Below are 27,596 nucleotides of genomic sequence, written 5' to 3'. Positions count from 1 at the left end.
GCGTGGAAGCGGAAGCAGCGCTGCTTACGAGGGGCCTTGATTCTCGTAATGGACCCGCCACTGCATGTCCTTGCGAATGATTTTGGCCTCGCTATTCTGGCTTTCTTGAGACTGTCCAGATCGCGCATCAGGATCGACTGACTTGCCCCAGTATGCGGTGGTGTTGTGCTGGACCTTGTCAGGCCGGAAGTTGGGGTTTTTTTCCGCGCCATCAATCTCATCTTCGTCCATTGATCTCCTCTTGCTTCGGTTCATGCTACTCTTGTTCGTTTTCATGGACTTCAGAGGGATTGAAGCCTGTCCGTTTGTTGCTTTACCACCGCTCGCCTGCGAGACGGTCGTCTCCATCCATGTACTGCCCATGCTCGTGTTGAACTTTCGCAGGCCACGGTTGAGGGCAGGCAGCGCCGCGGAAGCCATTGCGAAGAGCACCAGGACCTGTCGGTAAACGACGGGGGTCACGATTTCGACGCCGGGATTGCGGGAATGGACGGTAAGATCTATGTAGTGGGCGTGCAGGCCGATCAGTGCAATAACCCTGCCAGATGTGAGCGCGTGAGTGATGGACCTTCTTGGGTTGTAACTTACGCCAATCTTGGTGCAAAAGTGAGCAGCACAGAGACTTTGCGATCCGTGCTCATGTGCAGCGGGAGGACTACGGCCAGCGACAACAGGAAGATCAAGATTTCGGTGATTCCGTCCACGACTGCGACTGCGCTCCATCGCTTGGTCTAGGTGGGTTAGCTGGCAGACAGCAAAGGAAGGAAGCAAAGCTCAAGAAAACGTACTAGGGTCGGACAGAACGAGGTATGGTATCCAAGCTGTTGGATGGAGCTGCAATCAATGGTGAGTGCCAGAATGGCCCCCACGCACCAGAGACCACAGATGACAGTCATGGTATCGCAAAGTGTCCGGTGCCGTTTCATGTTGATGCTGAATAATTTTCGGCAGAGCAGGATCACGCAGGTCTTGGTGAGGAACAGGGTGATCAGGAATAAAACGATCGAGGCGACCAACATCTGGTGCTTTCGTTAGCGAGACGGCACTCGCAGAACCAAAGCCTGGGAATCCTGCATACCCTGCCCATGGAACTCGCATCGGAAGCTCCTATATCTGCATATGACCTTCCCAGCCCATGGGATACGGCGATCCAGACCAGAATGCTATGTAACAATCCTACCACCTAGAAATCTGGTTAGCACTCAACTTGGCTCCCAATCGACACCAGTCTGCCAGTTCTACACATACCGCCACGCCGATGGCTAATCCATCATCCAGTCCGACGGTTTTGTTGGTGAAGGTGCCACGGAGGGCCAGAAGCATGGGAACATAGGCGGCGCATATGACGGAGACAACCAGAATGACGCCGCGATGATCGCTGGGGGTCACTCGAAAATATCGATTGCCCTCAATGGTAGGGTCGGAGGTCGATGAGTCTGCCATGGTTGCCGTTGGGCAAGTAGGGCTGGCACGAAAAGTTCTAGAGGAGCAGCATCAACGACATTAATTAGAACGGGCTCCAGGAGGGGTCTCCTTTTGGTGGCGAGATATAATTCAGGACTTAAATTCGGCCCATTCCCCTTTGGATAATTGCTATCGTCGGGCGTTGACAAGAGACGAGCAACGGGCAACGCAAGCCAGAGAGGGGGTGGTTTGAAACTGCAGAAACTCTCTGCGTCTGTCCTTCATCATTCAACTAGATACGGGAGTCGTTTGGGGCTTGGAGTTCTGTGCACCGCCCTGGCACCGCTACTGAGACCAACAGACAAGACTCTAGCGGTCGATTTCGGGCAATCCTGGGAAGCGACCAGGCCTGTGGCAGTTCGTCTGGATCGCTTAGCTGCCAAAGAGAAGTGAGGAGTTGACGTGCTGGGGCCAGGCCGTACCGCGAACAAGGTAATTGGCAGCTGGAAATGCGCTCCGGCGAACTATGGGCACCACAGGCTGGCAGTCTGGTCGCTGAATGGCTGGCCAGAGAGGGGTTTGTCAATGGGCAGCAGGTGGGGACTAGAGGGGCTATTTGACAACTTGAATTGTTCAGTCAAAGTGGACTCCAGGTGGCTCCAGGTGGCTTCAGGTGGCTTCAGGTGGCTTCAGGTGGCTTCCTGGTAGCCTCAAGCCCATTAAGCCCCTTGTCGTAGTGATCGTCGCGGCGGGCCGACGCTAAGAACGCCCCGGGTTGTCGGAAACAGCAAGGAGCGTGGAGGCCCTAGCACCCCCCTTACTTGCTCACCTATCATCCCTCATTTCGGGAGTGTTGGTTGGGGGTTGCTCCCCCCAGGACGGAGTACGAAGACTGGGCCTCGTACTTGTCTCTCCACTTCTGTACCTAAAACTCCATAGTAACTGCAAAATGGTCCGCCGGCTTCAGCAGCCACGACGAGTGACGACCCATTCTCTTAGGTAGACAACCTAGACAACCTGCCAACCCACTTGCTCCCACCGATAAGCCTTTTCGCGACCATGCTTGCTCCGAACCATGCACCCGATCTTGTCCCTTTTTCTGACCAGGTTTCCACTATTCTTTGTCTCCAGGCCGGTCCAGGGGGTCGCTTGAGCCCATGCGAGACCCTTCGTGCCACTCGTGTACATAGTCTCCGCGATATCTTTCCATGTGCAATGAGATGGGCCCGAGCTACCCACGCACTTCGTCCGCACTACTACCAGGCAGAGGCAAGACCATCGGCTTGCCACATGGGTTGCTAACTGTTCAACTAGGTGCTGTTAGCTGTGCTGCTAGGGATTTGTCCAGTACCTCGTCCTCTTTTCTTCCTTCCCCTCCTGGTCAACAACCACTCATCCAGCCTGGAGTTTTAACCTCGAACCCAAAACTTCCAGAACTCCCTTTTATTTTCTTCTCTTGTTCAGCACCTCCTGCCATTTCTTCTCTGCTCAACCCTTCAGGCGCCTTCTTTTTTCTGGAGGCTTCTGTCGTTTGTGGTTGAATTTTTCCACTTGATCTCTGTCTTACTTGCTCAATTGCCAACATGAGCAAACAAGCTGAAGTCGGCGCCCTTGGCGAGGTGGTCCCGGAGAGCGCCAGCGACGATGTCGTTATGGGCGAGAAGCAGGGAACCTCCAGGGACGTGGAGGATATGAAGCGTATGGGCAAAGAACAATTGTTCAAGGTAACTACCATATTGCGCCCTACCCCTCCAAGCCAGTCGCCACAGAACCAAGTGTTGACCACGAACTCTCACAGCGTAACTTTGGTTTTTTGTCCATCTTCGGCTTTGCTATGATTCTGATGCAAACATGGCAAGCGCTGCTCGGGTCAGTCTACAACAATCTCGAATGATACCCTTCGTCGAATGTCAAGCTGACTGCGACTCTCACAGAACTATTGTCTTTGGTCTGGGTAATGGTGGAACAGCGGGTTTGATATACTTGTACATCATCGTCGTGGTCTTTTTCACTCTGGTCAATGTTTCCATGGCCGAGATGGCCTCCATGGCCCCAACAGCAGGTGCGTCGAGACCTGGGGTCTAAAGTTGTGCTGGCTCCCCCCATCCTGCAAATGCTAATCCACCGCGATAGGTGGTCAATATCACTGGATCTCCGAGTTTGCGCCTCGAAGCCAGCAGAAGCTTCTTTCGTTCATCGTTGGCTGGCTCTGTACCCTTGGCTGGCAAAGCGGTGTGTCAATTGGCTGCTTTTTGGCGGCCACCGAGATCCAAGGTCTGATTGTCCTCAACAACGACTCTTACGTCTATGAGCGATGGCATGGAACTCTCCTCACCATTGCCATTGTGCTCTTTGTCGCCTTTTTCAACACCTTCCTCGCCAAGCATCTCCCGCTGGTCGAGGGTATGGTTCTCTGCTTGCACGTTGGCGGCTTCATCTGCATCCTTGTTCCACTGTGGGTTCTTGGCCCTCGTGGAAACTCACACGAGATCTGGACCGTCTTTGAAGATGGCGGCAATTGGGGTTCAAGTACGATCCAAATCCCGACTCGTTGTTTGCGGCTACTGATTGTCTTCCAGCTGGTCTCGCAACCCTTGTCGGTATCATCACGCCCGCTACCGCTTTTCTCGGTGCCGATGCCGCTGTGCACATGGCCGAGGAGTTGAGGAACGCTTCCAAGACTCTCCCGAGGGTCATGATCTGGACTTCCATTGTCAACGGTGCTCTCGGTTTCATTATGCTTGTGTAAGTTTCCCTGTCCACCGAACTGTTGAGCTTTTACTGACAGATATTATAGGACTTTCTGCTGTAAGAAACTTCCCAACCAAGCCAAGAGCCTCGTTTCGAAGCCGTGGCTCGGTATGTTGCTAGGTATTTGTTGTTAACATGGACTTAGATACTCTCGGCGACCTGGATAGTGTGCTCTCGACTCCGACCGGCTACCCCTTTATTCAAGTTTTCTACAATGCAACCGGTTCCAAGGGCGGTGCCACGGCCATGTCATGCATCCTCGTTCTATCGGCCGTGGCCAATGGTATGACCAACATGGCTACAGCGTCTCGTCAACTCTTCGCTTTCGCTCGTGACAAGGGTCTACCCTTCCACGGCTGGTTCGCCAAGGTCGACCCTCGGTTCGAGATTCCAGTCAACGGTGAGTTTTGGTTAACATCCCCCTTTTGGTTCAATGGCTAAGAGTAACGTCAGCTGTTCTTTTCACCATCACCTTCTCGGTCCTGTTCTCCCTCGTCAACATCGGCTCAACCGTCGCCTTCAACCAAATTCTGTCGCTTGGTGTTGCGGCCTTGCTGTCCTCATACTTTATCTCTATCTCCTGCGTTATGTGGCGCCGAGTTCGCAATCAACCGCTCCTCGACCGAGTTTTTGACCTTGGCCGTTGGGGAGTTCCCGTCAACCTTGCCTCGGTGGCATTCCTTCTCCTGGCCTTTGTGATGAGTTTCTTCCCTGGGACGGCCAATCCGACCCCGCAAACCATGAACTGGTCTTGCTTGGCATATGGATCTGTGCTCATTATTGGAGGTGTTTACTACGTCTTCTGGGCACGACACCATTACGTCGGACCTGTGGAGTACGTCCGCAAGAGCGCTTAAAAACTGATTTTAGAAAAGGTGCATTGTGTGGTGTTTTTCGGGTTGCTATATCCCAGCCTTTTGGACTTTCTCCACGCGAAAAGAAAAAGAAAAAATGCTCATGTCCAAAGTTGGAGGACCTCACTTTTTTCTGGGAATTGGAGTAAGTGATCGGTACCGTACGTTACTACGATTTGGGAAGTCAAGCCTAGATGATTGACTGAGGTGTACCGATATCTCCCTTACATACGCTACTCGGAGCGCAAACTCTGCACGAGGCCAGTATATACACAATATGTAGGTACGAGAGAAGTACGTGCACAATTCAACCTCTTGAACACGATCTTGCGCATTGTTCGACGATGCTCTTTTTGCTATTTTGGTTCACAGCCTTGTAATTGATGTAGATGAGTTGGGTTCGAAGGAGGGAGGTTTCGGATGGGTCCCGGACGGGGCCTTCGAGAGGGTGGATGAGGCGGGAAAGCAGAAACTCATCCCGAGTAGGTACCCTGGTACGGGTGGTGGATAGCTGATGAACTTCGAGATTTCGCTATGGTCACAAAGCTGAAGAGAGAAGGCGGGCGCCCAGTAGTAGTTCTGGGACACCCCCTCCCAGTCGCCATCCTTTCCATCCATTGTACAGGACTGGTCGGGGAAGCCGGAAGTGATGTGATGCCTTTGTGAGATGCTCGCTGCCACTGTCCTCGTATTCTATGGAGCTTTCTGCGTCGATGTGCCTTTCACAGTGTTCCGGTGGTGAGCTGCACCCTTGAGACTCGCATCAGGCCATCGAATGTCTGCCGCTGTCAAAGGGGCTGTGGAGGGGGCAACAAAGTCGTATGAAGCAGGTCTGTAGAGACTTCGGATGGAGCGTGACTGTTCGGATCAGCGCCGGTTGGCTGATCGAGTTGGTTCCAATCGCTTAAACTTTAGCTTCCCTCTCTCACTTGAAGTTGCAATGCTGTTCTGTTGCTCCTTGTCAACGGCGCAGCTGCCTTGCCATCGAGGAACCAGGCTCAATGCCTCTGTCGATCCAGCTGATAGAGGCAGCATTTGGCGCCGCCATCCTCCAGAAGAGGAAGCTCGAAGTGTCTCCCAGCAAACAGCCCAACAAGCCGACAGTCCAATCACATCTGCCACACAAGAGAGCGGACGAGGATACAGACCAAGTGGCAGCTTCAGCCCATCCCGATGTCCACCCAGATGCAGCAAACACGAAGTTTACGGGACGCCATCCCTTAGCAGAAGCAGCAACGCCACCATACAGTACATGGTCTCCGTCTCCACGTCATGACCTGTCGCTCTTTGCTGTCTTGGATGCGGCCAGACGACGGCACACAATAGCGTGATTCAGCATCCCGGTGACAGTGGTGACAGCTGTCATCACTTCACGCTGATTGGATTTCATCCTAGGCCTCTGTCTTCTTCATGCGCTTGTCAAGCTGCCCAGCGAGGTAGTCTGGATCTTTCAGCTCTTGCACCAAGCGGTGAGGCGCCCCCGGGGGCGCAGGACTGACTCTAGAATTTGCATTTCGATCGCCCAAATCGAGGCGATCGAATACTAGGGCCGCGATCATTTCTCAGTTCTCGGATCTCCTGGTGGTCCAGCCAACCAGTACCTACTACCGAGCTACCTACTGGTGCTCCTGGGTCATGGACCATGTCTGCATTCAACGAATCTGCTGTGCGTGTGGGATTGCTGGACCTCGCAAGAAGAATGGAGGAGTGGTATGCACATGCCGCACCAACACTACCACTACCCCGGGAAAATCACGTTTTTAAGACAGTATAGGGTGATTGTGACTGGTATCCTCTGGTCCATGCACAGTTACCAGGGTGCCTCTCCCCGCCTTCGCCTGTACTTCCCCCTCCATCCCTCATCAGCCTGATGATTCCCATGAGCTTCGTACTGTTCTTTCTTCTTTGTCTCCCTCCCAACAACCAGAAACCATCAGTTGTGAATTTCCAAGATTGTCTTCATGCTGCCACGGGGCAGGCAGGTCAAGCTGCATTGAGACGAGCTCGTCACCATTGAAGATATGACCTTTCCAACACCAGTCACCGGCACCTTGGAGGTTGACCTTGACCATGCCAGGACACAGTTCCTGGAGTGCCTCGCAGAGGATGACAGACACGCTTTTCAGAGTGTCGACAATCCAGACGATCTGACCAACTACACTACGCAGTTCATGACGAATTCTCAGGTCAAGAAGGCCACTGCAGCGAAGGCGCTGAACATAGTAGCTGCACTGACTGAAGCTCTTGTGCCCTATTTTGAGGCACTTGGACTTGTCGCGCAGGGTGTCACAGCATATGCTGCGACGGTCTGGGGATCTATCCTCCTGATACTCAAGGTCAGGGCATGTCTTTTCCGCACGCGTGTGACCAAGCGCTGAACCATCAAAGATGGCAAGCGGGTTCCCCAGCTTGTTCGGAAGGCTGTGTGAGCTGTTGCTAGAAGTGTCGACACACATTCCTCACTATCGAAAGCTTCTAGAACTCTTCGAAGCAGACGCATCCCTGTGTGGGCAGTCGATCCCAAGCGATATGCTGAACTGGTCCCTGCACGCGCTGTATCATGATCTCCTCGGGCTTTTTGGAACTATGGGCAGCGTGTTCAACCAAAAAGAAAGTATGTCATTCTCCCAGCTCATCAAGTGGTACATAACCCGATATAGGGCTAAATAATGCGCCTCTGGCCACCCCTGCCATGTGGTGCCATCCTTTCGAGTGTCGATTTGACAATTTCCTTAAGAAGCTCGTCTTGCACGCCAAAGTGTTCAACTCAGACATGCACGCGCTAGCACAGAAATATGCAGAATCTTTGCATGACGGTTCTGAGGGAGATCGAATCCCAGAAAAGCCACCTTTTGAGCGAATGCCTCAAGACCATCATGTGGGCGTCGTGAGGACAAGCAAGTTGCTTCATTGCAAATGATATGGCAGACCCTAACTCAAGTTCTTCTAGGCGAACTAAACGCTCGCATCAAAGCATGGTTGGCGCCGCCATATGCCGACGCCTTCGAAAGGGCTTGGTCTCTTCGTCGACACGCCACGGCAGATTGGCTATTCGAGCTCCCAGCGTACAAGTCCTGGTTGACACTCTCTCCAGGGATGGATGGGATGTGCGAGGGGCCTGGCCCTCTACTCTGGGTCAGAGGTCAGCAATCGACATATCCTGGCTTAGCACCTGCCGCTGACGTTGACCCGAACACAGGGAATTCCGGAACCGGCAAGACCGTCCTCGCCGCTGCGACACTCGTCAACCTCCGAACGTCAGTCTGCTCGAAGAACAATGGCTCAAAAGTGCTCTCCTACTACTTCTTTGATCAAGGTAGTCCGATACATAAGTCGCGCCGCTCGGCGTATGCTTCCTTACTGGCGCAAATCCTCGATGCGTGCTCCAAAGCTCCAGACATTCTAAATGTGTTCGGCTTTGCCATAACTCGGCAGACTCAAGGACAAGACTTTGCAACCGTCGACGCCATGGCTGACATTGTCAGACTTTTGAAGCCACTGTTGCCCGATTGGTACATTGTCATAGACGCTGTGGACGAGTGCGACGAACCCGAGAAGTTCCTGACATGTCTCTTGGGTCGCGAATCGACTCACAGAGCGAGGATTTTGCTATTCGCTAGACCGTCCGTCAAATATCTTTGTCGGAAGGTACCCATGGCGGAGACGATCACTATGACACCCGAGCTCCTGAATCCCGATCTGCGCCGCTTTTTTTCGGGCCATCTCAAGGAGATACTCAGCTCGAATCTCTTTGACCACGACACAGACGTCCAGGAGCTAGTTGGTCATCTTCTCACAGGCGCTCATGGGGTGTTCCAATGGGCACAACTCATGCTTACTTACTTGAAGTCGGAGGTTCCATCGCCCTCGGCTCGAGTGAGAACAATAAAAGACCTTACAAGGCCCGAAAATCTCGAAGCGATATATACACGCATTCTTACGGTCATCGTGCGGAAGCCATATGTCGAGCGCCTCTTTGCGAGACGCATGTTTATGTGGATTCTCTTCGGTAAAGGCGTCGCTCGTCTTCACCAACTTGAGGACCTGCTTCAGACGCTTTGGCGAGAAATGGCCCTGAACCTCACAATAGAAGATCAGAAAGCTTGTTCATCTATTTTTGCAGATTTTGAGCGCAGTATCGTGCGAGTATGTTCTGGTCTCATCGAGGTGATATGGGAGGCGAATCTTCGAGCCCGGATCTGCCGCTTTGTCCATCCGTCGGTCCATGAATTCTTCTACAGGAAGTGTTCTCGAGAAAGCGTCCACGTAAGCGTCGGGACGGAAGGCACCGAATACTTGCATCCCTCACCCTTCGAGGCCGAGTCGGAGCTGCTGATGGCTTGTTTTCACTATCGCCAGGTCCAGGACTATCAGCCACTTTCCGGAGACGCTTCCGGGGCCGCGTCCAGCACCGCCTTGGATGATACTCGACCATTTCTAAGGTATGCCACGGTATTTTGGACAGAGCACCTGGCACAGCCGCCGAATGCCGCAGGGGAGACACTTGCCGCCCTTCTGCAAGCGCTGGGGGCATTCCTCGCCGACGGTACGGGCAGGGCGGCCTGGGTCGAAGCACTCTACACGTACAAGGCAGATTTCAAGAAGATCAGTTCTGATCTCTATCAATGGGCATCCAAGGTGTCGGGTTCGTACTCTGGCCCATATCAAGAGAAGGTCAAGGAGATTGCGCAAATGCTGCATGTTCTGGTCACGAGTTCTCGTCAGAGGGAGAAGATAGGGAGGATCAGACTATCAGGAGATCCGACTCTTCTCCGGAAAGACATCTCTACCTTCACCAAGAATCCGTTCTTCGCACAGCCTCAGTGTTTGGTGACCGCGACCGTCTCGCAACTTGTGCTCCCACCGAAACCAGAGAGAGTGTCAATTCTGAGCTCAGCTCCTTTGTGTCAAATATCCCGCGAGAAGGAGGGCGGAAACTACTCCGCCACTCTGAAGATCTGGCCTCCCTTGGAGTTCAGCAACCCATTCCAAGATGGCCACCGACACGCTGTGGGTGCTTCCAATACAATCTATCGTGGATGGATTGCGCAGTATCAAATATGGGGCACAAGGACCGGCATTGCTGTTCTCAAGGAACAATGGGAATTCCCTCTGAACGAACAGGAGATTGTATCCCATATGGCTCTTCACCAGAAAGGACCAAGGCCTGACCCGGGATCTGGCGATGTTGCATCCTTAGAGGTTGATGCTACGCAATGGTTTCCTGTCAGTATCGGTGAAAACCTCAACCTGTTTACTGTTCTTCACGCGGTTTACATTCTCAACCGAGAACGTCCATGCTCTACCCAACTCGGCGAGACGATTCACTGTGGCTGGGCACGCAAGTGCCTTCCCATAATCTGCGACAAAAGATCATTTTCGGTCTTCCAACCCGTGAATGGCGGCGTTGAAGACCGTGGCTCTAGTGGAGGGAATGCGAAGGCATATCAGAGAGTCTTCAAGACCGCGCGGCCGGCAGGGTCCCGGATCTTCGTACATAATGACCTGGTCATATATCAGGGCATTGCAAACAGCAGCTGTGACAGGGGACTGGACCACTGCAGCAGTCGTCTCGTGAACGAAAGTTGCTTTATGGCAATTTTCAAGATCGAGACTGAAGCCCGCAATGTCAGCATCAGAGCGGTCGCGGTCCTTGATGGCCTTGATTTTGCCAACGTGTTCAACGGTTGTGTCTTCCACCCGAGCCTGCCGTTGGTGGCACTCATCTGGCATACGGGCTCGTTCTACCACCGCGCTGCGCTCTGGAGTTTTGCCACTCCGAGTCCCATCAATTCCTGGGGGGTCAACCATGTTACGCCAGTTGACTTTCAGGATGATAGCGCGGCGACCGACGCAACAGTGCTGGTCAATTTTGGTCCGGTGGCCCGAGTCCGGTTCTCGGGATGCGGCAACAAACTACTGGTCGCACTCCTATACCACAACTACCCGGGAGTTTTCCATCTCCAAGACAGTCCTGCGTATCACGCGGCGGTGGCTGAGCACGCAAAGTCGCGAGTACACACGTCTGAACAGCGATCTGGCATCTCTCGCAGTGGTTGGTCTCTACACAACGCGCAGTCTCGGCTGTCAAGGCTCTTAGATCTTCGGCAGCCGCAGCACACGACGCAGCCAGGAGGGCTCGTTGGGCGACGAGACGAGAGCTTTTCTCACGAAGGCTCAAGACTCGATCAGGCTGGGCAGGACGCCGGCCTATTAACCAGAGATGTGAGTTGTGACGAGAGAGATATGGTTCTGTCCCGGTCAGCGTCTGAAGAGATGGGCCTAAGCCGAGTGAGCGTTCACTCGCCTACGAGAACCAGCCAGGACGAGATCGACTTCAGCGTGGATCGAGCGCAAGAGTCGTGTTATGACTCGTGGACGTCAATCGGACCGCCGCCTCGGACCACCTCAACCGTCGGTGGGGTAGCGCCTGACCAGAAGACGAGCTATCAGTTTGACCAAGCGCCGAGTCCGTGCTATAGAGAGGGAGAGGCGATGATAGTCTCGCAGCTAACAGCCAACACGCAGGACGGTCAAGCCATAGTGTCTTTTGGAGAGACGAGCATGGTCTATCAGTATGACCAGGCACCGACGCCACGTTACAGCCTGGGAGAGGTAACGCAAGAGCCCTCGACAATGGCTATGACGACCGACATGCAAGGAACAGCAGCAGCAGCACCACCACCACCACCACCACCGGCGAGAAAGACGAGCATGCAGCATCATCAGTACCAACAAGCGCCGACACCATATTATGGCTGGGTCGAGTGCACCCTCGTGGACCAAGTCAGAGCAACAGCACCTGCCAGAATACAGCAGTGTCTCGTTCGATACGAGCAGGACGAAGCACAAAGCCTGGAGACGCCAGCCTGGCAAGAGAGTGCAAGTGCCTCCGTGGCTGACTCTGCGGCTGTTCCTCTCGAAGACTGGAGTCTGCAACCTCAGCCTGAAAATGTGCCCAGCGACGTCGTGCCCGGTCAAGGACCCGTTCAATCCGCCCTGGGAGAGGGAGGCGGACGTGGACGTGGACACAGACGGGTTCGAGTGCGGAGTCGGCGTCGTCGTCGTGGTCGTGGGCGTGGGCGAGGACGTGGTCGTGGAGGGGGAGGAAGTGGTGATGGGGATGGGAATGGGAAAGGGGGCGTCGAGCCAGCGGAAGCAGTGGAAGGAGAACAGGTCAAGAGGCTCGGCTTTGAGTGACGAGGCCTACCTATGCCGTGTATGTGGACAAAGGAAAAGAAGGGACAGGGCAGGGCAGGGCAGGATAGGGATGGATATGATGGACACGAATGAAATAATGACGGTAATAGATACAATAGGGATATATATGATATATACACACATACACCGAGTACGCGGTGTTGCATCAACATACTTAAGGTATCCAAGAATGAATTTATTAGATCCTTCCAAGATGTACCTGTACCAAATATTTCCTCGTACCGAGTACCGAATACCGAGTACCAAGTACCTCAACCTCCTCCCTCGCACCACCATTAAATACGTTATAACAAAAACGCAATGCAATAATGGCCCCGGAGGAGGAGGTGAGGGGGGGCATCGATCTCTCAACCTCAGCCTCAACCTCCACCACAAATGAAATACAATAGTACCTGGTAATTACTCCCGCGCCCTACCTAATCATCCGTTTAAAAAAAAACCGTTTCTCTCTCCGCGATTCAAATTTCCGCATCGGGATACATACCTTGCAATCTCGATGGTCAATTTCCCGTGGTTTCTCCATAGACGGGGTTATTAATTAATTACCCTAAATATCGTTTTTCCAGTCTGTGTGTTCTCTGATTAGACTCCTCGGTTCACATCTCTACTCTCTCTCTTCCTCTCCCTCTTCATCTCCCCCCTCACCCCCCGTCTCAAGCTCATTCTACTCCTCAGGTACTTGCGGCCCACCGGGAGGGGCGCCGTGCCACGTTTTCTGCGGCGTAATCTTGCAGCATCGCCTTCTCCCCCTTCCAAGTAAATAGTCTGGTCTGCCATCTTCACACATCGTCGCATCGAGGCTCAGCAATCAATAATTAGTTGAAACAAATCTGCCGCCTCGTCAAACACAGAAAAAGCAAACGGGGGTAAATTTCCCACGATATTAATGGGTCGCTCTGCTCTGCAATGCTACGAATATAAGTAGATCAGCCACCACCACTTCCACCACCATCATCCTCCTCCTTCCATCTCCCCTCCGTTCAACTCTCACCACCACTGACCTCTTCATCCATCACTCCCCCCAAACAAAGCATCCCTTGTGCTTGCTAGGTCCCGCCACAGCCTTCTCAATTTCGACATCGCCATCGATATCTCTGGTCAACGCCGTCTCCCAATTCCGACTCCCCAGCCTCTCCCAGTGTTGATCGTGAATGTAGATCAACTGCTTCCAATCTTCCAGAAACTGCCACAAAGGCCAGATGTGTTCCCCTTGCCGCCCCCAAAGTTCCTTGGGAATCATGCTGGGATATATGCGAGAATAATTAATTCGCCCTGTGCATCTGTTCAGACTCAAGGGACTTGGATTTCCTTTTTTCGGTCCAAGCACGACATCACCTCTCGCCGGTGCTCATCGCAATGGCAGAGACAGTGTTCAGGATCAACAGTCTGGAATCTCTCATCCCGGCTGAAGTGCCCGAATTCATGCTTTTGTAACTTCCCACAAAACCCCCCAAAAATCGACTGAGCGCACAACCAAATAAATGTCCCGTATCCCAAAACCCCAATTGAAAGAAACAAAGTCGTTGCTGACACATAACCACATGACTAGACAATTTGGAAAAAGAACACAACGAGGTGGCACGGAAATCAAGAACCGAATAGACAGCAATCGACGCTATCACACAGCTGGCAGCAGCCAGTGGCCGCGCACACACACTAACAAGAGATATCCATATGTAACAGGTGGTAAAAAGATCAAACAATGATGAGCGCCGTCCCGACAGTGCTGAGAAGTATTGTATATCCAATTTGTGCGAAGAAGGCGTGTTTCCAAGAGTTAAGATTCTAGGGGAGGCATCAAGGTCATGTCAAACTGATACAGGGAAAGGTTCGTTCGGTCTTTAGTGATGGAGACCAGCTTGTAGAGCGTGAGGATCCACGGTGCCGAACGGCGTCATCGGCAGATCCATGTGTTCTCGAGGCGTGTGGAACTCCGACATGTCGTTCATCATCAGCATCCCATTCTCGTCCAGCCCGGGACTGGGCATGGGCATGTTGAGATTTTGCTTCGAGTACATCTCCCCCAGCATCAACGTGTCATCAATCATCCCGTGCGGGTTGAACATGTCCGCCGATGCGCTTCGATGCAACGCCGACAACGGGGGCGAGTGGTCGGCAATCACAGGGTCCGGATGACCCATGTGTGGCATTGGAGACACCGAACTAGGCATCATCGTATGGTCAACCATGGGAGAGGGCGACAAGAATGGCGCGTTGAATTGCTGGGGCGTGCCAAACTCAGATGCCGGCATGGGTGGTTGAGCTGGGTTGGATGGAAAGAAGCCGGGGCTGGCGAATTCCGACGGTGATGTGGCAGTGGCGGACATGGGCATTTGACGGAAGTCCATGCCATATCCGGCCGAAGTATCGATTTGCAGGGTCGGCCCAAGAGGGGCCTGGACGGGATGTTGTGGCATGGGTTGGAAGAGGTTGTGCTGGTCGGGCGCCAGTTGAGGCGAGGGCTGTTGGATGTGGAAGGTCGGCATAGGTCCGTGGAGCATTGAAAAGTCAATGGCAATGGGGACAGATCGACTCCTCTGTCGCTTGTGGCCTGGATGCATCCGTCCAGGGTGAAGATGATGCTGCACACCGAACTGTTCTTGGAACATTCCGACATGAGGAGGCTGAGGGCGGGCGAATTGGACATTGGGCTGGGATGCGGGTCGCACAATGCCCATGTTTGGAGAGACTGGCGCAGACGCAGGCATGGCATTGATGTCGAACGGGTTCAGTCGGTTCTGGAACGATTCGAGCGAGACGAGTTTGGCAAGTTGACCGCTCAGCACCTTGGGATGTCCCCCGAGATGGTGAACCAAAATCTGGGAAGCTTGCTGGTCCTCGGTAAAGTCACCACACTGGTAGAAGCCTCCTGAGTTGGAGGAATCCATGAAGAAATTGGGTGGCCTGTTCAATTCAATGACAAGTCCCCCTGGCCTCGGTGGAGCTCCATTTACAGTGGGCGCCGTGTCACCGGGTTCCAACTGAATGCTCTTGATGAAGGCAAAGGGAAACTCGATCTTGTAACCGGCCGAATCGTTGTTGATGTAGTAGGTGATGCACGCCTTGTCGGGCGAGTAGAAAATAACCAGGTCCATGGCATTCTGACCCACGCGACGCCAAGTACCGATGCTCAAAGAGCGACAAGTAAAGTGCTGAATGACTGTCTCTTCGTTAGCGGATGACGTTTTTTGCTTCGGCCAGATCTGAACATACCAACTTTGCCTTGTGCGCTGGGATCACCATTCATCATCATAGCACCGCCTCCGTACTGAGCCATAGGCCCGCCAGGTCGCAGTAACTGCCGAGGGAATGGCCTTCCAGATTCCATGGCCTGCATGGCCAGCAGCTGTCTCAGGGACTCTGGGATATTGTCCAAATCCTCGCCATTTTCCAGGCTTTTCTTTGCGAGCATCTTGATCTTGGCGCGTCGGCGACTAAATCAGGGCAGTCAGAATCAGACGCGTCTCAATTATGAACACGTTATCGGCCTACCTGTTCTGGAACCAAATCTGGACGGAACGTTCGGTCATGTTGATCTCCTGAGCAATACGTTCCCGAGTGGCGGCCGTGGGAGTAGGATTCTTGTTGAATTCCATTTCCAAAGTCACCAATTGATCTTGCGTGGCCCTTTGTCTCTTTTGGTTTTTCTGCTGCTGTGTCAGGGTGCTCTTGCGAGGAGGGCGGCGAGGAGCCGATGCAGATCCTTGGTTGCCTGAACCATTCGAGGTCGCGGGCGTGGTCTGCGTGGGTTGACTGGCATTTGGGGAGGGAGTGGATTCGACCGAGACGTCGAGGTCCAGGTCTGCATGGTCCGACAACGAGTCCATCGCGTCCATCGGGTCGACTTTGATGTCGAGATTACCCATGGTGGGATATTCGCGGGTCTCTGTGGGAAAAGGATGGAAATGCTCGTAGGCAGGTGTGTATAGGGGGGTTGACGTTGCTTCGTTAGGGTAGGAAGAGATTTTTCAATGGCTGATCCAAGCAGCGAGATGGAAAATGACTTCGTAGCCCAGCGAGTTCGACGTCTCCAAAGCTCGTGCTGTTGAAAGGGGTGGGGGGTTTTGGGTAAAGACCGTATTGGATTGTAGAGCGAATGGAAATAATAGAAGCAAAGCAGCTTAATGAATGTGGTTCGAGGGCCTTGAAGGAGTGAAAGGCACAACTCGAAGGTTGAGGGATTGAACAACAAGAGAAGGAAAGAACGTGATACAGAGAGATAGAAGAATGGGGAGGAACGGGCAAAAGGCGACAGTGAGGATGGAAGGGGAAAAAAAGAGAGTGGGAAAGACGAGACGAGAGGAGCAGGGACATTAAGGGAGGGCAGCGCAGGTCCGCGAGCGCGGTGAGTTCCATAAAGTTCCAGTTGGGCGCAGCGCCCCCGGAGGAAGCGGTAAAGAAGGCCCAGCGGCGGCTGCTGAGTGGTCAGTCGAGCCTTCTGGGCCTCTCGGCCACCCAGGCACCACGCCCCCTTCCCCCCAAGCCCTCTAAACCTGAACACCAATGCAGGTACACGAAGGCGCCCAAACTCAAAAGCCGCACGGGCCCCGTGTTGTGTCGGCGGGTCGCGTCCTGGATGGATCTAGTAGGCAGGCTAGCTGAAAAGAGCGTCATTACCTCCACTGGGACCTCCTTCTGTACCCAGAATCTTACATGGAGTCTCTCTAAGCGTTCTCTAAGCGTGCCAGGGAGCTTGGGGGCCTATGCCTTGGTAAGTCTAGTTCCACTGCTAAAGGCCCAATGGACAACCTTGTTTGTACCGACCGCCCAGTGTCGCACCCGCTCGCCGCTCCCCTGGAGGAACTTTCCAGCGCAATGTCTGACGCGCCTCAAAGAGACCCCCCCCAGCGACGCCAGCGAAGCACCAGAGGATCAGTCAAAACACCCCATGTCACAACATGGATTCATGCTGTCCGTCTCACCCACCAGGTCGAGCTATTGAAATCCTCAATCAGGGATCCCGATTGGCTCCCAGGCGGTATTGTTCCGAGTGTTCGCCCACAATACGGAGTTGCACACAAAGCAGCCAGCTCTCGACCATCAAACACAAGAAAGAACCTGTCAATCCACGCATCCCATCTGAGCAAATATTGCTGGTGCTAAAGGAACCCTTGAGCGAAAAGTAGTGCTTCAAGTACAATCGCCATCGGTGCTGGCGATTCCAATTCGCTGTCCACTGTAACGCTGCTGGGACGCGTCCCGAGACACCAGACTCCCGCTTAACTGCAGCCGCCAGCATGGAAACCATGGCTCGACTTTGGATCTCCTCGAACCTTTTCGTCAGTGCTGTGCACCCACTACCGTTCGAGGGACTAGCAGGCCGGCCGCGATTGTGTCCCGATTGAAGCTCGAGAACCTACCGAGCTCCCTCTCCGTGTTCCATAGGCCATGCCGCAGCCATCGTCGGCTTCGATCGACCATTCAGACCAGGTCATGAGATGCTTCTCGAAACAATTCGTGCGGATCCCATCCAGTCTTGAGCCCGACGCTGATCACCTTTGATTCGTGTAGTCAGTGCACCGTTACGACGGCACCAATGATGCGGGCAAACGAACTCATGTTCTTTAAGCCTCTGCACAAAAGGCACGGAGGGGACATTGATTGGCCACGTCCGATGAGGCATTCATCTCTGGTGAAGACCACGTTGGCGGTTATGATTCGCCACAGAACCATCGCAAATGCTTCTAGGCTTCTCAGGGTCGTCATGATGCAAAATGATCGTGTTCGAGCTCGTCAGGCCATCCGTGATGCCGTCTAGAGTCGACGTGCTGGTGGTGTCACACATGGCATTGGACAGTCTGCTGAGCCTAACTGTCGACAGAGAGCCAGTAAGATGCAAGAAAGTCGGCAAAATCCCCGTGCCTATGACTGTCTCACAATTAGTATGCATTGTAACCCTCCACACCGGTCTTCTTGTCGTTCAAGCCTAGGTGTAGTTGGCCACTCAGCTGTGGACAAGACATGAGATGTTGCACATGCCACATGATGCCAGGAGCTATCGATCCCTCCTAAATGTTCAAGCCGGTCGAGTTGCTCCAAGCAAACGCGGGTACTGCATGCGGTGTCATGGATTGTGGTGACTAAAATGCGCTCTACTCGGGTCCCAAATGCCCGACGTTGCCACAAAGGATTTGTTTTTGCCGGAAAATGGGCGGACAAAAGAAGTGTCGTCAATGCCAGGACGGCTTATAGTCCGAACTTGGGTGTGTGTATCCAGATAGATTCGTGATCATACACCCATCCACGCCCATGTGTTTCTCACTCATGAATCGTCATCTGTTGCTCCCAAAAGGACTTCGCTTCCGCATGACATTGAGACTCGAGAGCACGAGGAAAGGAGGCCCAAGCCCCGACCAAGTGGGCACGTTACGTCGTTTCTCGTTGCTCGGAGGGACCTTCGATAAGACTAGATAGGGGACGGGGGTTTACGCAATGGAGACCAACCTAGTTGGGGCAAGGAAGAAACTGGAGCTGCGCCGGTGGTTCTTGGTGAGGCTAATCCCTTCAGGAGCGTGGCAAGTGCGCCAGATACGAAGCGGCTATACTGTAGAGGGCTGGTTGGCACGGCTGTTGGAGCTTTTTCCTTCTCTTTGAGCCGTTTTGGTGTGGCACACCCACGCTGTCGAGTAGGTAGTCGCCCCGGCATAGAAACAAATCCCAAGTCGATCAGGATCTAGCGCTGCATGAGAAATGGAGCGGCTTGTTTCTCCTTTACTCCGCATTTACTGCGGTGACACTTTGTCACTGGACTAATGTCAGGTACCCGGTCGCTGTCATTGGAGGGGAAGCAAAAGCTCGCCTGGTGGCCGTGCAAATGTGGAACCGTCCAGCGACAAGACCGGCCAGGGATCCAGGATTTGGAGAATGCCCTTCTCACGGTTCCCTTTCCTGGGCTGATGAACCGGCCAACGGTAATAACGGCCAAGGGAGAAAAAACTCTTTCACCACGTGTCAGAAAGCCGTTGCCTTGTGTGTTGGGAGAACCTTATTTCAGACCTGTTTAGCGGCGACCGAGTGTCCCTAAGGTAGGTGTCAAGGAGAAATAGGCAGTCGTTGTCCGAGACTCTCGTCGACCGCAAGGGTTTGAAGCTGGTTCATGAAAAAGACATCCCACCACAGTCATCAGTCCGTGTGTTGAATGATACATCACCCGACCCGCCCCCATCATCAGCCGGGCGGCAATCGAGGCGACGGAGGGAGCAAGTCGACAAGGCGGCCCATGGTGTGAAACACCCCAAGGAAAGAATTCTTTCTTTCTCCTCCTGATGGTCCCACGGGCCACGGCCCACGATGGAGCGACTCCCTGCCAAGGAGTCTCGCTTCCCCAGTGCCAGTGGAGGTGGATTTTCGTCTCAAACGCCCTGGACCTTGACCTGAACCTTTGTCGACCTCAATGCTCTTTGGCGACCCGTCGTTTTAGTAAGTTCGTTTGTGCACCTACTGGACATATAGTCTCAAACAAGTCCCTCAACGTTATCGCATGACCGGCGATCAGTTCAATAGGCGTCACACCAGCCGAAGAAGCGGTCAAATGGGAGTGTACTCTTCCCGCAGAGACGGGGCGTAGCTACTTGCCCCCTATACAATGTCTCACCAAAAAGCTCCATCTTATACCCAATGCAGGTATCCCACTGGACCGTACCGAGTAGACATCATGCACGGAATCGATAGCACGCATCCCCCTGTTTGTGAGTTGCAGGTGAAGATGGAGAAAAAGAAGCGATGAAAAAATGCCGACATACCCATAGGCACACCACAAGAATGCAGAGACACAGGAGGAACAGTATATTCATCGCCAATGTGCTCTCTATATGCAATGTCCTCTTAGGTCCATCCATGTTCCAAACCCAGTCCCATACCCCGTCATGATTCAGTGCTCAATGCTCCGCATATTTCATACTCATTTCTCATCCAAAAGAAAAAAAACATAACGTCTCAGGGGTATTTTTGGTCATCACCCATATCTCTATCGTAGTAACTCCTGGCTCCGGCATACGGCCCCAAAGCCCTTGCTGAATAATTCGCCAATATCGATCGACTTCCGCTGCTGCGACAGCTGAACCTCGCTCATTTCGTGACTGCTTCCTTCTCTGTGATTCTGTGGTCTCTTCGGACTGGGTTCTGCTTTGGTGCTGAGTCCCGAGTTATCCCTCTTCATCTTCGGCCTTCGCCTGTCCGTCATGTCTCGAGGCTTCTTTAGTAGTTCTTCGACTTGTGCCTCCCGTTCCGCTTGTTCAGCTGCTTCTCGGGCCAGCTCCAGACTCGACTTCTTCGTCCCTCTGTCCCAGCCCTGTTGCAGGAGATCTGCCGCAGCCTCTTCAAAGCGCTTGCGAACCTCTCTATCTTGCTCGAATCCCTGAAAGACGTCCACGTCGCTGGGCCAGATTGCCGCGCTGACTGCTTTGATGGTCACTTCGAGCAGACAAACCGCCGAGATGGTCCACAGCAGTGTGATCCACCAGAGAAGATTGCGTCCGAAGCCCTCCAGCAGGCCGTGGTTGACATAGTACACAGAGTTGAAAGGGTATATGCCGGACAGAAGAAGGTTCCACACCCACCACCCGCCCACTGACAAAAAGATCGCAATCGCCGCAGCCACCGACTTGTTGTGCAGTTCGATAAACTGCAATTTCAAAGAGATGATCACGATACAGGCAGTGAAGACCAGGGACCCGAAGGCGTAGAGCTCTTGGTCTCGGGTAAACCAGGCGAGGCCGTAGATACCGTAGATCATGAAGTAAACAAGAACGGCTTCACATACCGCAAGAGTAGACCACCTCAGATAGACCCAGAAGTTGAATCCGCGATCTCGTTGACCAAAGTTGTACAATTCCGGCACCGCGAGCAGCGTGGACGCCGCCAAATCCTTCTCGAAGACGCCCATAAAGATCACCGGGAGGGACGTGAATAGGGTGTTGAACATGGACAAACTCCACGGCTCGTACAAGCTAGTACCGGTGTACCCGTTCCATCGCTGGTACAAGGCTTGAGCGTTGTAGAACATCATTTCCTTCCACAAAGTACCGAGAAGGTACTTGCAGATTCGAACATAATTCCAGCGTCCATGCACGAGCAGCAATTTCAACAGGAAACGGAATTGAGCAATCGAATAGTCGGAAGTTCGCGCAGCCTGGAGACCCTCCTTACCTGCAATTCCAATTCCCAGGTGAGCTTCTTGGATCATGGCAATATCGTTGGCCCCATCTCCAATAGCCAAGGTTACAGAGCCTTTGATCTTGGTCCTGATGGTCTTGACTAGAGAAGCCTTCTGACTGGGGGACGCTCGGCAGCAGACTACAGAGTCGGCACGGATCGCCACATCGGTGAAGAGCGCCCTCGTCGCACGGTCTGCGTCAATCATATTCAGAGTTTGTCCATCGACAACTAAGACCGAATGTGCCGTTTTCTCGTTGTCAATCTGGACAAATGCCTGCGCCATTCGGTCGTGCAGATCTCCAAGCTCATGGTCCAGGACGATGACAGCAGAATAATCCTTGATCAACCGACACGAGTGGCCAATGTTAATGGCGGTCTCTCGCTTATCACCGGTAAGCATCCACATCTTGATGCCGGCCCTGCGTAGCCGATCAATAGCATCAGGAACCCCTTTCTGAAGTTTGTCCTCGATTGCGGTGGCTCCAAGCAACTCCAATTTCGTCTCGAGCATTTCTGCTGCAGCTTCGATCTTTTCCTGTCGATCCACGATACTTGTCGTCGCAGCCATGTAGACTTGTTTCCATGTTTTGTACTCATCTTCGGTCAGGTACCGATATGCATACAGGAGTGTTCGAAGGCCTTCCGTCGCGAAGTCATCAATATGCTGGAAACAGCGTTCGAACACAGCATTATCGTCTAGAACAAGACTTTCCTCAACCAGATCTGCCGAGTCGTCGACTTGCATTGAAGCACGGGGCGTGATATGAGGCGAGTATTGTGCTCTCCCCACATAACTTTCGGACTTGCGAGACATAATTTGCATTGAGGGTCGAGGTGAGTAGAACTGAGAGCTTTGACGTCGTTGGGAAGGTCCCACATCCTTCTCACGGTCTCTCAACCAATGATCAATGCTGTCACGGGCAGTCCGTGAACGGTCGAAGGAGAAGCCGCTGGGTCGTGGAGAAGTCGCATAGCCGGAGCTTGACGTCCGACTCAATTGAGTACTGCGCCGTCTCAATGCTTCTTGGGCTTCAACACTTTTTCGCTGACTGGCTCGTCTTTCCACAGCTTGCACATTCGAAGCTGCTAGATCTGCCAAGCGCAGGAGCTTCCGAATGGTGCTATCCGCGCCCTTACTGATGAGGCAGATGCGTTGATCAGGAAAACGTACAACAACTGACATTCGCTTTCTGGCGCTGGAAAATTCAACAACGTCCAGCACTTCGTAAGTTTCATAAATGGGCAACTCTTCATCACCTTCAGCATAAGTCTTGATCGTCACCGTATTAGAATGGCGATCAGTCACAATGTAATCCAGGTCTTGCGCAGCTGTCACCAACGCCAATTCATCCGGAGAAGCAGCCTGATATTCAATGTTGCCCTCATCGTCCTTCTCTGGAATGCAAGTGTGGCACAGAGCCAGTGAAAGGAGAAAGAATCGTGCTTTCCGTGCGAAGGCAGTATTTGGCCGCCGGTAGATATAGTCCAGCAGATCTTGTGTCTTGCCTGTTTCCAGAGTCATATTGAGACCGTTTGAGGCCTTCCACGGAGTATCTTCTGAAGTGGATGCATGCTTAGTCCGTGTGTCAGTCCCAGCACTAGTTGATGCAGTAGATTTTCGTAGAGCCCTAGATAAAGACATCCTCTGCTTCTTCTCTGAACGAGGTTGTTTTCCTTTGCCGCCTCGCTTTTTGTGCCAGAGCTTCTCACGGCCAGCTTCATCTGCAGCTTCATCGTGTAGGTCAAGGTCGTGCAGCCACGCTGTGCCAACGATGCTCATTTTGCGAAACTTCATCGAGTTGTTGGTGAGCGTCCCAGTCTTGTCAGAGAAGATATAGCTGACCTGCCCAAGCTCTTCATTGATTGTCGAGGTGTGCGGTTCCATGGGGGTGTCTGATTCGGGATCGTACATGTCCACATCGTTCATCAAGAACATCTGGGCCAGCTTGACAATCTCAAGTGACACGTACAAGCTCAGAGGTAACATCGTGTTCAGCATTATGATGAAGGAGGTCAGGACATGACCAAAAGGCACTTTCGCATCCTGGAGGTACCACGACTTCTCCTCAGTCGTCCGACGCCAGATCTGATAGGCCACCGTCAGAATTATAGCCATGAAGATGACAAGCGATGCCACGAAAATGACGACTCTGTTGACCTTAGCCTGCAAGGTCGGTGCCTTGATGCGAGGAGTCTTGTTGGCATTCATGCGAATTTTGCATTCTTCGCCCGAATAGATGGCCAGGCCAACCGCAGAGGGAGTGTTGCGCAGCACGCTACCACGATACAAGATCTCCGAATTGGTCAGTGGTAGTGTTGTTCCATTGATTGTTACCCTTCCCTCGAATTTGTAGAGATCAAGGTTCGGGTCCTCGACCACGAATTCGGCAGGGAGTCTGGCGATGGCATCAGGATCCTGACAAGCTGCACTCACTTCGGCGACAGGCTTCTTGGACTTGAGATTCGTCTCTCCATCAAGGCTTTTCGTTTCGACGTAAGCAGTGTCCGTGGGCTCGTCGGTGTGGAGAAGTATCAAATCGGCCGGAATTCCAGCATCTCTCTTCAACAGTACGATATCGCCAACGCGGACTTCACTCCATTGCTTCTCTTGCCATTCCGTATGAGCGGAGCCAGATCGAGCAACCCTAAGAACCTGCGTGGTGTTTTCATTTTCCTCCTTGTCCAGGCGATGTCTCCTGATATCGTCATATCCTTCTTTGGCCATGGACAGGGCAACAAAAATGAGTAGTGGGATTATGGTGGTGTACGTGCCCGTGGTACTCAGACCAGGTATCATTTGAAGGATAGAGACGCACAGAAAGTAGAAGTTCGCAAGCTTTCCAAATTGGGCGTAGAGCTGTTTTGGGACGAAGTTCCAGGGCGTGTAGCGACAAGAGCGGATGACGTTGCTGATGTAGGGCTTTCCAGTCCTCTCGTCAAGGGCGTGATCGGCCTCTACCACGTTCACTCTGATATGTCTTCCATCCAGACTGGGCGGAATCGTGTGGGCTTGAATGAATTTGTCCCGTAACATGCGGTATCTTTCTGCGAGCCGCTTGAGCACGGTCGTTCGCGAATTGTGTTTAGACATCCATCGTCGATATAGCGGGAGCTCGAGGTCCGAGTCCGACAGTCGAACGGGTCTGGTTGAGGGCGTCACGGGTTCTTCTTCTGCCTCTTCAACAGTGATTGTGGTCGGGCGGGAGTCAATCTTTTGGGAGTCGGCAGCAGCCTTTGAAGGGTCCATCTCAAATGTACTTCCATTATCCGAAGCCTGCTTCTGAATATTCTGGGTGAAAAGCGAACGTCTGAGGGAGTACCCTCGGTTGCGGCCCACAGAGGGGCTCTTAAGTATGCCAGGAGGCGGACGAGCAGAAGTGTTGACCTCCCTCAGTCTGTTATCCTCCTCTGTGTCTCGAGGAAGTTCGATCGAGAAGCGGACCTTGGACGTATCGTTGGCGGGAGGATTCGCCACGTGCATTGCTGCCGTATCTTGTATTGATTCTCCATTTGCGGTCAAATGATCTCTGCCCGCGCCTGACGAGTCACGCTCCTTGTTCTCATGGTTCTGACCACCCGGGTCTCTTGACGGGTCTGCTGCCATAGCGAACGTCTCGAAGGGTTTGTAGGAGTGGGCGCAAAAGGCTGGTATGGCTTGAGGGTTTCATCGGCGCAGTTCTCTCCGAGAGTTGAGCCTCCTTGTTGGGGCAACCACTGGGAGAGGAAAAAGTTCCTTTGTAAAGGGTTGAGCTGGACGAAGGTCAACTTCAGGTACCAGAAACAAAAACATCGCTCAGAGGGAGATCGCAACGCAGTGAGGACGTGTCTCAGATTGCGCGGCTGTCCTGTAGAAACAGTTAGGGGAGTTGGTGGAGAGGCGGTGGCAGTGCATTGAAATGTTGCGCAAACAGCAGATTCAGCGGATCTCCGACTCGTGAGTTTACCAGGTGCAAGGACCAAGGCAGTTGGCCGGCCAGGAACCTGCAAGAAACAACAGCGTGGCAGCGGGCGCACCCCTACCACCCACTACGTCAAAATTGTGGGCAGACGGTGGGGTTGAGCGGGCAGACAGTGACAGACGCTGGGCGCGGCACTGGCTAGTTCTGGGCGAACAGGTGGGCGCCGGGTGGGCGTGACCCGGGCGTGATGTCACGCCTAGACCGCCTATTGCGCCTATCACTGAGTCGACCACTCATCTTCCTTGCTGCAACTTGTCTAACGACTTTTCCCCCGACGCTTCTGTGAGCGATTACCCAAGTAAGACTGGTTCGTCCTTTAGGATCAGTTCCTCCTCGTATTTCGACGATCATCTTCAGTCATTGTGACGGCGTTCGAGAGATCTTCTGTGTGTTTCCAGTCTGAACGTCCACAGACTCGCTCTGATCACGCGAGAACGCACGAGACTCGGTAACTCCTCCATGCGACACCGTATGCAACAAGATTTCGATGGAGACGGGCAGGAAAAGAGTTGGGGAACTTTCTGTATATACAATAGATTCCCGCGACAAGACAAGATTCTACGAGTCACTGCATACAGGTTTAAAGCTATGATGATACCATCTACCATCTACAATGAGATCAGAGACTCTGCGAGTCGGTATAGATGTGGTCGACTCCTTCATTCCACATTTCATTTTATATGTCCTCGATACGTCTTTTCAGAATATCCAGTTTGACTTTTCCCTTTTATGAGATGGCTATCTTTACGGAGAGCATTTCCCAAACTGCCAATCCGCCAGCATCACACGCCCAGTCCGCCCACAGGTACGCCTCCAGAACGCTCTTCAACTGTGTCCAGCTCGAGATATTCGACGCCGACCCTCCCACGAAGCTCCTGAGACTGTCAAGAAAGAACGCCCTCTCATGGGCCTCGTCTGGGGAGTCCGACGTCGCCATGGTGCCCATTGTCGCAGCCCATATCAGAATTCTCGTGCCGGAATCTCGCTCTCCACATGGAAGAGAGTCGAAGGATCGAAGCTCAGACCGGCGGCTTGCTAGATGATTAGAAAGAGCTTTGCGGAGCCGGCGGATGAGGATCTTCAACGGCGCTGCTGCTGGGTGTGGAAGTGGAAAGATCACGCCATGGACAAAGATCATTGCTGATGTCCACATTACACTCTCGACGGAATTGCTCACACCCGGACAGTATGCCAGAAGACGGTATTCAACGAGGTTTCTGAGCACGATGACGTCCTCTGCCGAGACCATTTGGGTAGAGGAGGATGAATCTCGATTTCCGTCCTGAACATGGCCCACAGAGCCCATAGTCGCGAGCGAGGAGATCCAGGAGCAGAAAATTTGGATATCCCCGAAAATCTCGCAAAGCGGCGACTTCACAGGAAGATGTCGATTAATCTCCACCCCAAGCCGAGTCTGCTGCGTTTTCAGAGCAGCAGCTTCCCTCAACGTGGGCATCTTTTCCTCAAGGAACTCAATGCTCGATTTGGGCAGCTCAAATCTCGGCTTCTCCAAGCGCCTCGCGCTCTCGAGGATGTCAAACAGATGCAAAGCCTCTGCGAAACCAGGAGCCTTCACCCTTTGAAGACCACCTTTGAGATTCACGAGAAGTTCTAGCTTTGAGAGGTGAAGAGAAGCCTCAGAGCTTGGGGATGGAGTGTCTGATAAGCCCCAGAGATGCAAATACTGCAGGCGTCGGAGAAAGACGGGAGGTCTAAAGAGGTGCTTCGACCTCTCGCTATGAAACTGGTGAGGTCCAGAGGGCATACTCATATTTTTGGTCCCAGTAGCCTTTGCAAGATGCATCACCGCGAACAAGAGGTCATCGTCAAGGTCAACATCCATACCGACATTGCCACTAGTAACATTTCTTGAGCCGTCATCGAATCGACCTTCATCTTTGCGCTCAGCCGGATTGAGATGTGGTGTCGAACGAACCTGGGAAAGCAGCCGCCTGATCTCTCCAATCAACTCATTTGTGCTGTTCAGTATCGTCACGCCATATCGTCGGCCCCGAAGGAGCTCAAGATCCAGACAAGTTCCAACGACAATTGCGTGTCGCATGATGGGTGCCGCAAGGAGACGCTGGAACCATACTTTAGAAAGAGGTGAAGAGGTGCAGCTTGAGTCGTGGCAAGGAAGACAGGAGGAGAATGTGGGCCACAGTGCATCTCTTGCTGTCAGGGGTCAACTGCCTTGTTTGTGATGCTAGCGGCGACGACGAGCTACATTGGGTGTTCAAGCCACTCGAAG

At 53.1% G+C, this 27,596-nt stretch overlaps 7 protein-coding genes across 7 annotated transcripts; 3 read left to right on the top strand and 4 right to left on the bottom strand.

Annotated features, from left to right (window-relative positions):
• Nucleotides 1–24: 24 nt before the first annotated feature.
• Z520_00689 (uncharacterized protein) lies at nucleotides 25–1,443 on the bottom strand (the record flags this gene model as incomplete). The annotated part of the gene is made up of 5 exons (XM_016771209.1): nucleotides 25–538; nucleotides 589–731; nucleotides 789–1,019; nucleotides 1,079–1,183; nucleotides 1,249–1,443. 5 exons carry the CDS (start codon nucleotides 1,441–1,443, stop codon nucleotides 25–27), a joined length of 1,188 nt encoding a protein of 395 aa, XP_016638119.1.
• A 1,544-nt stretch (nucleotides 1,444–2,987) lies between these two features.
• On the top strand, nucleotides 2,988–5,012 carry Z520_00688 (uncharacterized protein; the record flags this gene model as incomplete). The annotated part of the gene is made up of 8 exons (XM_016771208.1): nucleotides 2,988–3,128; nucleotides 3,203–3,273; nucleotides 3,339–3,466; nucleotides 3,538–3,933; nucleotides 3,984–4,149; nucleotides 4,202–4,212; nucleotides 4,301–4,555; nucleotides 4,609–5,012. The coding sequence occupies 8 exons, from the start codon at nucleotides 2,988–2,990 to the stop codon at nucleotides 5,010–5,012; spliced, it is 1,572 nt and encodes a 523-aa protein (XP_016638118.1).
• A 998-nt stretch (nucleotides 5,013–6,010) lies between these two features.
• On the top strand, nucleotides 6,011–6,340 carry Z520_00687 (uncharacterized protein; the record flags this gene model as incomplete). The annotated part of the gene is made up of 1 exon (XM_016771207.1): nucleotides 6,011–6,340. One exon carries the CDS (start codon nucleotides 6,011–6,013, stop codon nucleotides 6,338–6,340), a length of 330 nt encoding a protein of 109 aa, XP_016638117.1.
• Nucleotides 6,341–7,030: 690 nt separating this feature from the next.
• On the top strand, nucleotides 7,031–12,209 carry Z520_00686 (uncharacterized protein; the record flags this gene model as incomplete). The annotated part of the gene is made up of 5 exons (XM_016771206.1): nucleotides 7,031–7,345; nucleotides 7,398–7,623; nucleotides 7,670–7,825; nucleotides 7,867–8,151; nucleotides 8,209–12,209. The coding sequence occupies 5 exons, from the start codon at nucleotides 7,031–7,033 to the stop codon at nucleotides 12,207–12,209; spliced, it is 4,983 nt and encodes a 1,660-aa protein (XP_016638116.1).
• A 1,862-nt stretch (nucleotides 12,210–14,071) lies between these two features.
• Nucleotides 14,072–16,096, bottom strand: Z520_00685 (uncharacterized protein; the record flags this gene model as incomplete). The annotated part of the gene is made up of 3 exons (XM_016771205.1): nucleotides 14,072–15,390; nucleotides 15,444–15,664; nucleotides 15,723–16,096. The coding sequence occupies 3 exons, from the start codon at nucleotides 16,094–16,096 to the stop codon at nucleotides 14,072–14,074; spliced, it is 1,914 nt and encodes a 637-aa protein (XP_016638115.1).
• A 4,100-nt stretch (nucleotides 16,097–20,196) lies between these two features.
• Z520_00684 (uncharacterized protein) lies at nucleotides 20,197–24,990 on the bottom strand (the record flags this gene model as incomplete). Its single annotated transcript, XM_016771204.1, has 1 exon — nucleotides 20,197–24,990. One exon carries the CDS (start codon nucleotides 24,988–24,990, stop codon nucleotides 20,197–20,199), a length of 4,794 nt encoding a protein of 1,597 aa, XP_016638114.1.
• A 1,082-nt stretch (nucleotides 24,991–26,072) lies between these two features.
• Z520_00683 (uncharacterized protein) lies at nucleotides 26,073–27,407 on the bottom strand (the record flags this gene model as incomplete). The annotated part of the gene is made up of 1 exon (XM_016771203.1): nucleotides 26,073–27,407. The coding sequence occupies one exon, from the start codon at nucleotides 27,405–27,407 to the stop codon at nucleotides 26,073–26,075; it is 1,335 nt and encodes a 444-aa protein (XP_016638113.1).
• Between the last annotated feature and the right edge of the window lie 189 nt (nucleotides 27,408–27,596).

The sequence above is a fragment of the Fonsecaea multimorphosa genome (genome assembly GCF_000836435.1).
Source record: "Fonsecaea multimorphosa CBS 102226 unplaced genomic scaffold supercont1.1, whole genome shotgun sequence".
In the NCBI taxonomy this organism is placed as follows: Eukaryota; Fungi; Ascomycota; class Eurotiomycetes; order Chaetothyriales; family Herpotrichiellaceae; genus Fonsecaea; species Fonsecaea multimorphosa.
Note: the sequence above shows the minus strand (reverse complement) of the source record. Positions and strands in the feature narration are given on the sequence as shown.